General features: G+C 45.4%; 1 protein-coding gene across 2 annotated transcripts; it reads left to right on the plus strand.

Annotated features, from left to right (window-relative positions):
• Positions 1-404: 404 nt before the first annotated feature.
• Positions 405-9,088, plus strand: LOC148476968 (uncharacterized). 2 transcript variants are annotated; one of them, XM_088457421.1, is made up of 8 exons: positions 405-444; positions 4,057-4,154; positions 4,470-4,511; positions 4,844-4,885; positions 6,094-6,144; positions 8,437-8,519; positions 8,874-8,951; positions 9,041-9,088. In XM_088457421.1, the coding sequence occupies exons 2-8, from the start codon at positions 4,092-4,094 to the stop codon at positions 9,078-9,080; spliced, it is 399 nt and encodes a 132-aa protein (XP_088313547.1). In that variant the 5' UTR covers positions 405-444; positions 4,057-4,091; the 3' UTR covers positions 9,081-9,088. The 2 variants fall into 2 exon arrangements, with proteins under 2 accessions (XP_088313547.1, XP_088313548.1); XM_088457422.1 differs by lacking the exon at positions 4,844-4,885.
• Positions 9,089-9,835: the final 747 nt, after the last annotated feature.

Consider the following 9,835-nt stretch of genomic DNA (forward strand, 5'->3'; position numbering starts at 1 on the left):
TAGTCTGTGGTCCCGGCACAGGGACAGCATGATCTATGCTGCCGGACAGTTGAGGACACTGGAGGCTTGAGCCCCACAAGCCAAAAGATACAGGTAACCTAGGTTACTGGAATGCAGACCGGAAGTGTGGTCCCGCGCTCCTGTATGCTTGAACACCAGAGGCAACCTGGGTATTATTAGGAATCAGGATTAATTAAGCAGTAAGCATATTATAAGCTAGGTAATTATTTTTAACAATTGGATATGCACAATGAATGGACACATATTTGCGACTCCTAAAGGATGCCCAACAAGGGTTAATATATTAAGCAGCACTTGAGCTTAGATTGAGAGGTGGAAGTGATGTCAGGGGGAAACCAGTATAAGTATCTGGTCAGCAGACTCTATTGCACACCATTACTGATGGAAGATTACTCCTGGGCACACAATTGATGTGGATTTGAAGTAAGTTTCTTTGAATGCTTTCTCTATACTCCTGTTAAATGCTTGCTTTGTATTGTATCACTTATGTGACGGTTTTGTCAGTAGTGGCATTATTTTAAGCAGAATGCTGTGCTAATCTCGTAAACATACTATAGTTGCTTAATAGCCTTTCTAATAAGCACCTTGCAGCATCTGCATTACATCAAGCAGATTGCTGTGTGGAAGTTTTTGAATACACTGACCCTGGAGTATGGCTTTCAAATTGATATAAATCACTTTCAGTAAAGACCATTCTCCTAATTATGCATACCTGCACCCTATTTAAAAAGGTTGTATTAGGAGTTAAAAAGCTTTTCTGCTATATACAGTATATGTTTATATTTGTGTGCTACTTGCTGTATTAGAATGCCAGCTAATGCCTGTTATGTATTGTATTATCTTTGTGAAGATCTTCAGCAGCAGTGGCATCCTTCTAAACAGAGTGCTGTGCAAATCCTGTGGACATACTATAGTTGCCTAATAGCCTCTCGAATAAGTATCTTGCAGCATCAGCCATACATAGAGCAGATTTCTGTTTGAGTATACTGACCATTTTATATGGTTCCACAACTGTTGTACTGTACATCACTTTCAGTAAAATAACTTTCTTCCATTTATGTATACCTACACCCTATTTGAAAGGTTGTATTAGGAGTTAAAAAGCTTCTCTGTAATTCATATGTTTTATTGGTGTGCTATTTGCTGTATGAGAATGCCAGAGGGAAGCCATTTACAAATATGTATATATGGTTATAAGTCATTCTTTGAAGCACTAGTCTAATTGGAATACATACAGATGTGCCCAGCTAGTTTGTTGCTCATGGCGTGGCGTTCAGCCCGCTGAGTCGTGATATGGAACGTTACGTGATGGCTGGACTTGTGGCGTGATACGCTACGGCATGTAATACAGCGCTTAACCGCTGGGTGGCGAGTGCTCCACTGTTGTAATTTGTACTGAATGCCTTGTACTGAATGCCATACTGTTAAAATTATTAAAAACAGCAGCAGGTGGGTGGAGTGCACAAGGATGAGTCCGCTCTGTGTGGTTCTCAACATACTGTAGCTGAAGTGTGGGCTAGTGGTTAGGTGATCGCATTGCAACAATGATGGTCCCGGGTTCGAGCCCTGGAAAAGAATATTTTTTTTGCCACTGTTGGCTCTGGACACTATAGTGAAACTACTGTAGTAGTGTTGTACTGTAATACTGTAGTGCTGTTGTTTAAAAGGCTGCTTAAAAGTAAGTAATTACAAACTGATTGTGAGTGCAAACTTGCATCAATGTCTGCGCTGTGGTGGTTGTCAGCTCCGAGAGGTTCCAATGGGATTTCTTGCACATGCCCAGTGGAGGGGTTCCAATGGGTATAGCGCCAAGCCATACGCCATGTAGCGCTATACCATGGCATATGGAAGATCATCACTGCGCATGCCCAGTTGTCTGTATTACAACAGTACTGAACTGTATGCTGTTGAATTTTCACCCTTGTGCCACTCTGTGCTGTCCAAGACTTGTACACAATAGTCATTTCATGACTTCAGACACTGCTACAGTAGTGAGATCTGTTTGAGAGGGAAGCCTATGTATTACAAACTGACTGTGCATTTAAAACGCAAAATAGCGTCAGTTTCGATGCTGTCCTAGACTTGGACACTATAGTGAATTCATGAGCTCAGTAACTGATAGTGAACTCTGCATGAGAGAGAGGTCTCTCTATTGCAAACTGGCTGTGCGTTTAAATTGCAAACTTGCGTCAGTGCCACCATGGCACTGTGGTGGCTGTCAGCCATCTCCGAGGGGTTAGAATGTGTAGGAGGGTTGCGATGGGATTTCTGGTGAATGCCCAGTGGGTCGGGAGTCATACGCAGTGCATCAGGCCCCTTCCCCCATAGCTGTGGTGGCTGTCAGCCATCTCCGAGGGGTTAGAAATGGCATCTCTGGCACATGTCCAGTAGGAGGGTTGAGATGTAATTTCTGGTGAATGCCCAGTGGGTCAGGAGTCATACACAGTGCATCAGGCCCCTTCCCCCAAAGCAAGCAAGAGCCTCTCATTACCATAATAAAAGACGCTTTGTTAATACATTTACTGTAAGCAGTCAGCTCTGCCCTTGTGTTCTGAAAAAGGCTACGAATAGTGACCATTGCCAAGGACACCATTCCCCATCTGCTAGGACAACTACTGTAGTGTGCCGCTATGAATGTTACACAATAGTGATTTCATGACTTCAGAAACTTTTCAATCCTGTGATGCCCACACTACTTTGTCACTACGGTTATGACTAGAACAGTCAGGGGACCTGTGACGTCACACCCACGTGACCCAGCATGAAGGGGGAGAAGTCGGGATGCTAACGGGTGACCAAAAGTGGTCCCTCGCGGGTTCGCTACGCCAGCAATAACTAGTGATTTTGCGTCGTGCGTTACTGGCTATTGAAAATGGCTACGATAAGGGCGAAGAGGTTCTCCCCTGGCGAGCTCTTTCTCCTGGTGAAGTGGCGGGACCAAAGTTTCGCCACTAACCAGGAGAAAGAGCTCGCGTACAGAAATATGAGCAGAGCCATTTACAGGCGCTACGGCCTGCGGCACAATGTAAGGTCCCTGCAACGCAAGTGGTCAGACCTGCTCAGGAGGGACCGGCCTCGCCTAGAGAGGATTACGAGGCATATTCATCGCAGTAAGTACAGTATTGCTGTATAATCACATGAAATTACAGTATACTGTACAATAACAAATACAGTACAATGTATGACTCTGACATACTCTACAGTACACTGCACTGTAGGGTTTTGGATACTACAGTATCTAACGATGACTGACAGTTGTTACCACACACAACACAGTTGATCCACCATACTAATGCCTGTCGACCAAATCTATGTTGAACTACTGTACACACTATATATCTGTGCTGGGCCTGCCTCCTTTAAGTATGACATTATTACTGTATGTCACGGACATATTCAGGGGTCTACAATATTTATTAAGCGGTGTTAGGAGACAGAGTTAGCACTGATAAGAAAGTGATAAGGTGCCAGCCAATCAGCTCCCAACTGTCATCTCACAGTGTTTGAAAAATTAAATTTGGGAGCTGATTGCCTGCTATATTATCACTTCTCACTCTGTCTCCTAACACTGATTAGTACAGTAAATACTGTAGACCCCCTAAAATTTTTTAAATGCCAGGGTTTGCCTACAGTATACAGTAGCATCCAAAGTATGCAAAGGCCAGCAATTATGGCAGCAGGGTGCCGATCCTGGCACCCTGCAAGGCAAAAGTACAGCTCGTGGGGTGGCGACAGTGCCGCCCACAGAGCCTCTGTGTGACGTTGCACCACTTGGTCATACAGTACTTTACTGTACTGTACATTTTTTATATACAGTACCATACTGTTTTATGTTGGGCCCAATGCCAGCTTCACAGACTACAGTAGTTTTTGTACTACAGTATACTGTATTGGTTTGTATTTTTATCATGGTCAATAGCTAATTCCCTAAGGCCATCTACAGTACTGTACTGTAATCCCTCTCCAATTTTGAATAGAGGTCTGAACTCTTGTTTTCAAATTCTCCTGAATGACGGCATGTATTTTTCCCCACAGGGCGAGAAGCCCCCTGCCCCTGCAGCACCATCACCATGACCACCACCGCCATTACCACCACCGCCAGCAGCCGGGCCCAGTCGGTTGAATTTTTTGGAGTAAGTACAATACACACTACTGTACATTGTTCTCTCTCTCTCTCTCTCTCTCTCTCTCTCTCATTTGTGTGTTTGTTTTGGTGTTATGGAGTATCTGGTCAAGATTTGTACAGTTTATTTGTTTCAAAATGGTTTTGAGGGAAACTGACGGTACAGTGTTATTTTTCCATAGTCCTACCTCCACCACCACCACCACCTTCATCAGCCTCCTCAAATGACAAATGATTAAAACAGTTACAGTATGGACACACTATTGTCATGCTACTGCCTTTTTTAATTTTTGTATAATATTTTTTTTTTATACTGTACACACAGAGAGACTGTTCATTGATGAGGAGGCTAGAAGCCCCATGCCATGTAAGTACAGTACACCACATTTTTCCTACAGTACTGTATCTCTCTCCTTTTCTTCCCTTGTCAGTCTTTCTCTCTCTCCATTTCATTTTCCTTTCTCTCTCTCTTTTTCTCTTTCTCCCTTTCTTTCTCTCTCCCTCTCTCCTTCTGTTTTTCTCTTTCTCTCAACACATCTCCAACGTCTTTTCCTTACCCTCCCCAGCCCTTTGTAGGTACTGTACCGTATACTACTATAGTGTACATTTTCTTCTACTGTTTCGCTCTCCTTTTTTTCCTTTTCACAGTGTCTCTCTTTTCTGTAGTTGTGTAACAGTAACATTATTTTTTTTCAACAGTATAACCAACTGAAGGGCCACTCCCTGGCCCCACCTCGCTGCGTAACTACACTACACCACATTTTTTTCTACAGTACTGTATCTCTCTCCATTTTTTCCCTTTTCAATCTCTCCCTTTCTTTTTCTCTCTTTCTCTTTCCCTCTTTACCTCTATTTTTCTCTCTCTCTTTCTCTCTCTCCCTGTTTCTCTCTCTTTCTTTTTCTCTCTCTTTCCCTCTCTCCCTCTCCCTGTTTCTCTCTCTCTCTTTCCCTCTTGCCCTCTGTTTCTCTCTCTCTTTCTCTCAATTTCTTTTGCTCTTTCCCTCTCTTCCTCTGTTTTATTTCTCTCTATTCTTTCTCTCTCTCTCTCTCTCTCTCTCTCTCTCTCTCTCTCCCTCTGTTTTTCTCTCTTTCTTTTTCTCTCTCTCTTTCCCTCTCTCCCTCTTTTTTCTCTCTCTCTCTCTCTTTCTTTTTCTCTCTCTCCCTCTGTATTTATTTCTCTCTCTCTCTCTTTCTCTCTGTGGAGAGGCGGTTCGATTCCCGTCAGCGGCAGCCCAACATCAGCAGAGTTCCGAGCAGCGGAAGCCCGACAGAGCTGGAAATCCAGATCGTGGATAGGTGAGTATCTACTAACCTAACCCTAACCCTCCTTAGGGGTGCCTAACCCTAACTTCCCCCCCAAGTGCCCAACCCTAATCCCCCCTTCCCCGCTGCCTAAACCTAAGTCCCCCAGGGGGGTGCCTAGCCCTAAGTCGCCCCCGGGGGTGCCTAACCCTAACCCTCCCTCCCCCTAGCCTAACCCTCCCGGGGGGGTGCCTAACCCTAAGTCCCCCTCCCCAGAGCCCTAAACCTAACCCTCCCCTCATGGCTGTCCGCTCGCGGCGCCCGGCATCACTACGACCGGGATGCCGGGTGCCGGTCTCCCGGCATCGGAGAAATGCAGGCATCTACATCTAGACGCCCGGCATTTCACCCTTGCCGGGATATGACAGTCGGGAAGCCGGCTGCCGGTATTTAGGCAGTCGGCTTCCCGATTGCATACCCTCTCTCTTTCTCTCTCCCTCTGTTTTTCTCTTTCTCTCTCTTTCTTTTTCTCTCTCTCATTCCCTCTCTCTGTTTTTTTCTCTCTTTCTTTCTCGCTCTCTCCCTCTGTTTTTCTCTTTCTCTCTCTCTTTCTTTTTCTCTCTCTCTCTTTATTTCTCTAAAATACATCTCCAACGTCTTCTCCTTACACAATACTCATTTCTGTCCTTGTGTTTTTTTTGTTGAAGCCCAAGAACCTTAGGAGGAAGAGGAGGACCCAGACTCCCCTCCCCAGCCAAGTAAATACTGTATACAGTAGTATAGGACATTTTATATTAATACTGTATACTGTAGTAATTTTATAGTACAGTATGTTTACCCTATACTTTCCCACTGAGTACTGTACAGTACTGTGTTATTCTTTTCTTTATGCAGAACATCTACATATAGTTGTGGTGGAGCTGGACATTGAGGGGAGCAGTGAATCGAGTAAAACTTAAACTTAAATTTTTGGATTACTGTAGGGTTCGGTTTTGGGTGTGGAGAGGGGGTTTACAGTAGGTTTAGGCACGAACAGGTGTAGGTTAAGGCACTTGGGTGGAGGTTGTAATACTGTAGATTAGGGGGGAGAGGGGGGAGGGTAAGGTACATTACTGTATAGTTTACTTACCTTCCGATGTCAGGATCTTTTCCTTCAGGCTGATGCTGTCAGCCTGAAGGATTTGAATGGGTGGCTGAACAGCCACCGGCATTTAAATACCATTCCCATTTCTCAACCATTTTGATATACTGTACATATTGTTCATGCTGTATATTAGATATATTGTCTAGTCCCTGTCACCCTCTGCCTCCCCATGTGAGCCACTTGTTCTCCCTGTTACCCACTGCCTCCTATGTCACCCTTTGCCTCCCTAGTCACCCACTGCCGCTTCCTGTCACCCACTGCCATCCTCTACTTCTCCCTGCCACCCACTGCCTCTCCATCACCCACCGACAGACACCCTCTGCCTCCCCATCACATACTGCTTCTCCCTATTACTCACTGCCTCCTATGTCACCTATTGCCTCCCCAGTCACTCTCTGCTTTTCCATGCCATGATCTGCCTCCCCCCTAACACCCTCTGTCTCTCCCTGTCATCCAGTCACCCCTGCCACCCTCTGTCTCTCCCTGTCACCCTCTGCCTCCCCATGTGAGCCACTCATTCTCCCTGTTACCCACTGCCTCCTATGTCACCCTTTGCCTCCCCAGTCAACCTTTGCTGCTCCTTGCCACCCACTGCCTCTCTCTTTCACCCACTTCCTCCCCATTACCCACTGCTTCTTGCTGCCACCCACTGCCTCCCCTCACCCACTGCCATCCTTTGCTTCTCCCTGCCACCCACTGCCTCTCCATCATCCGACACCCTCTGCCTCCCCATCACCCACTGCTTCTCCCTATTACCCACTGTGTCCTAAGTCACCCTTAGCCTTCCACTACCTCCCCAGTCACTCACTGTCTTCCCTGACACCCATTGCTGCTCCTTGCCACCCACTGACACCTCCTGCCACCCACTGCCATCCTCTGCTTCTCCCTGCCACCCACTGCTCCTCCATCATCCGACACCCTCTGCCTCCCCATCACCCACTGCTTCTCCCTATTACCACTGCCTCCTATGTCACCTATTGCCTCCCCAGTCACCCTCTGCCACCATCACCCACTATTTCTCCCTGTCACCCACAGCTTCTCCCTGTCATCCACTGCCTCCTACATCACCCTTTGCCTCCCCAGTCACCCAATGTCTCCCCAGTCACTCTCTGCCTCACCTTGCAGGGACAGGGGCTTCGAAAGGAGCTCGCCCCTGCAATGTCTAAATGAAATCATCGCATTAGCGCAGTGGCATAAGTTCATACCAGATGCCCGAAGGCAAGTTATAATTTGGTGTCCACCTAAAACAAAAGGGAAAATAAATGTAGTGCATATCTATCTATCTATCTATCTATCTATCACATATGCACAAAAACACTAATATAGAATAGCATTAAGTGGGGTGACTATATTGTGGGCAATAGAGGAGGCGCCTCCATTGTCTCCCATAGTTCTGCCCCTGCATTAGCATATACCTCACTTCAGTTTTGCGTCTCCATAGTGCTACTGTGCATGAGTGGTCTGCTGACCACGCATGTGTGGCAGTCATTCTGCAGTAACTTTCAGGGGTCCTGTAATAATTTTTATTGTTAGACGGGGTCCCAGAGCAAAAAAGTTTGAGAATCCCTGGTCTAGTGTATGCAGTCAATCACAAATGATGTGCTCGCTCACTTGCTCCCTCCAGTGACCCAGTCCAATCTGGACATACAGTATTGTTAACCCTCCCACCCAGTCGTCTTTCCTCGCTGCCAGCATCAGCAAGTATGCATAGAGTACACTTGACAATGCCAGCACCATGGTGAACAATATCTGCTCATACACACCTGCTCTAGTGTCCATAGGCCATACTGTACAGTAAGTGCATACTGTCTGTAAAGTGAAGTAATACTGTAGTACTGTCAGGCTGAATTTATTGACATTTTGCCACAATTTTTGCAGCCAAAATGTTCTTTTTTTTTTCCCATAGTTGGAGAAACTGCAGGGCCCCAGGCCCCCCAGCTCTGGCTCCAGCTCTACCACAACCCTTGCGAAGGCGGCTTGCCAGCCTGAGTAAGTGCTGTACCATACAATACTGTACATTGTCTTCTACTGTATTGCTCTCCCTTTTTTTCCTTTTCACAGTGTCTCTCTCTCTCCCTCCTGTATTCCAAAGACCCATTTCCAACCTCTTCTCCGTACACACTCAGGGGTCTAGTTACTAAGCAGTGATAAGTGACAGAGTGAAAAGTGATAAGAAAGTGATAAGGTGCCAGCCAATTAGTGCCCAACTGTAATTTTTTAAACACAGCCTGTGAGATGGCAGTTGGGAACTGACTGGCTGGCACCTTATCACTGACTTATCACTTTTCACTGTATAAAGGTAAATACAGCACTGTAATGTGAATATATTTTTTTCCAATACAGTCTTCTGTCAGGGACCACGAGGGAGGCAGGAACCCTAAGGGAGGCAGACACAGGACCCACCGCCACGCCTGACTTGAGGTACAGTAGAGTAGAGTAGTGTCAAGATTCTACTACAGTATATTGTAGATTAGTGTTGTAATACTGTACCCTTTTTTTTCTCCCCACAGAATATGTTTTTGGACAACTACAGGTGGATGGTGCACCTGATGGTGGACTTTTTTTTTACTTTTTTGTTATCTATATTTTTATTTATTTTGGGTTATTAAAATTTTTATTTATTTACAGTACGTGTTCTGTCTTTTCTTGGTACTGTACATTATGTACTTTGCAGTATTGTTATCTGACCCTTACTAAACTCATTACATTATATATACACTAGATGTTTAACTTTGTCCCCCCAACTTCCCCCCACTCCCAAAATTTTCTGCCTGGCAAAATGAAGTAATCAGCAAAACTTTTTTAGCCAATCTCGTATTTTCACTCCAAATTGAATACGGGCCTCACTGTGTACAGTATGTGTACTGTATACTACTGTAAGTGCCAAGCAGCCGGGAAATCACTGGGATGGGCAACAGGAATACTGTACATGACTGCAGGCGGCAACCCCCATCAGCCAGTGCCCCTGGTGAGGGCAATCCTGGCTAATAGGAAGATATGCCCCTGTACCTGTTTCTTATTGACTTTTTTTTATCATACTATAGCCGCTTGCAAAACTTAACACACTGATCCGTGCATGCATCTGCAATGTGTTTTTTCACCAATACAGTACTTGGAGCATGGATCTCCCTGATCCATGCTGCAAGCATCTTCTGCTATTGCATGCGATCTAATCTAAAAATTGTTAAACCGTGCACGATGGTTCTTATTGTACAGTACATCATATAATGATTTACTGAACTGTTGGGGTACTGTGTCAAACTCACTACATTATTCACAACAACCCCAACTGTACCTACAGTAGC

The sequence above is a fragment of the Taudactylus pleione genome, unplaced genomic scaffold, assembly GCF_031769625.1.
Source record: "Taudactylus pleione unplaced genomic scaffold, aTauple2 ptg000760l, whole genome shotgun sequence".
NCBI classification, from domain to species: Eukaryota; Metazoa; Chordata; class Amphibia; order Anura; family Myobatrachidae; genus Taudactylus; species Taudactylus pleione.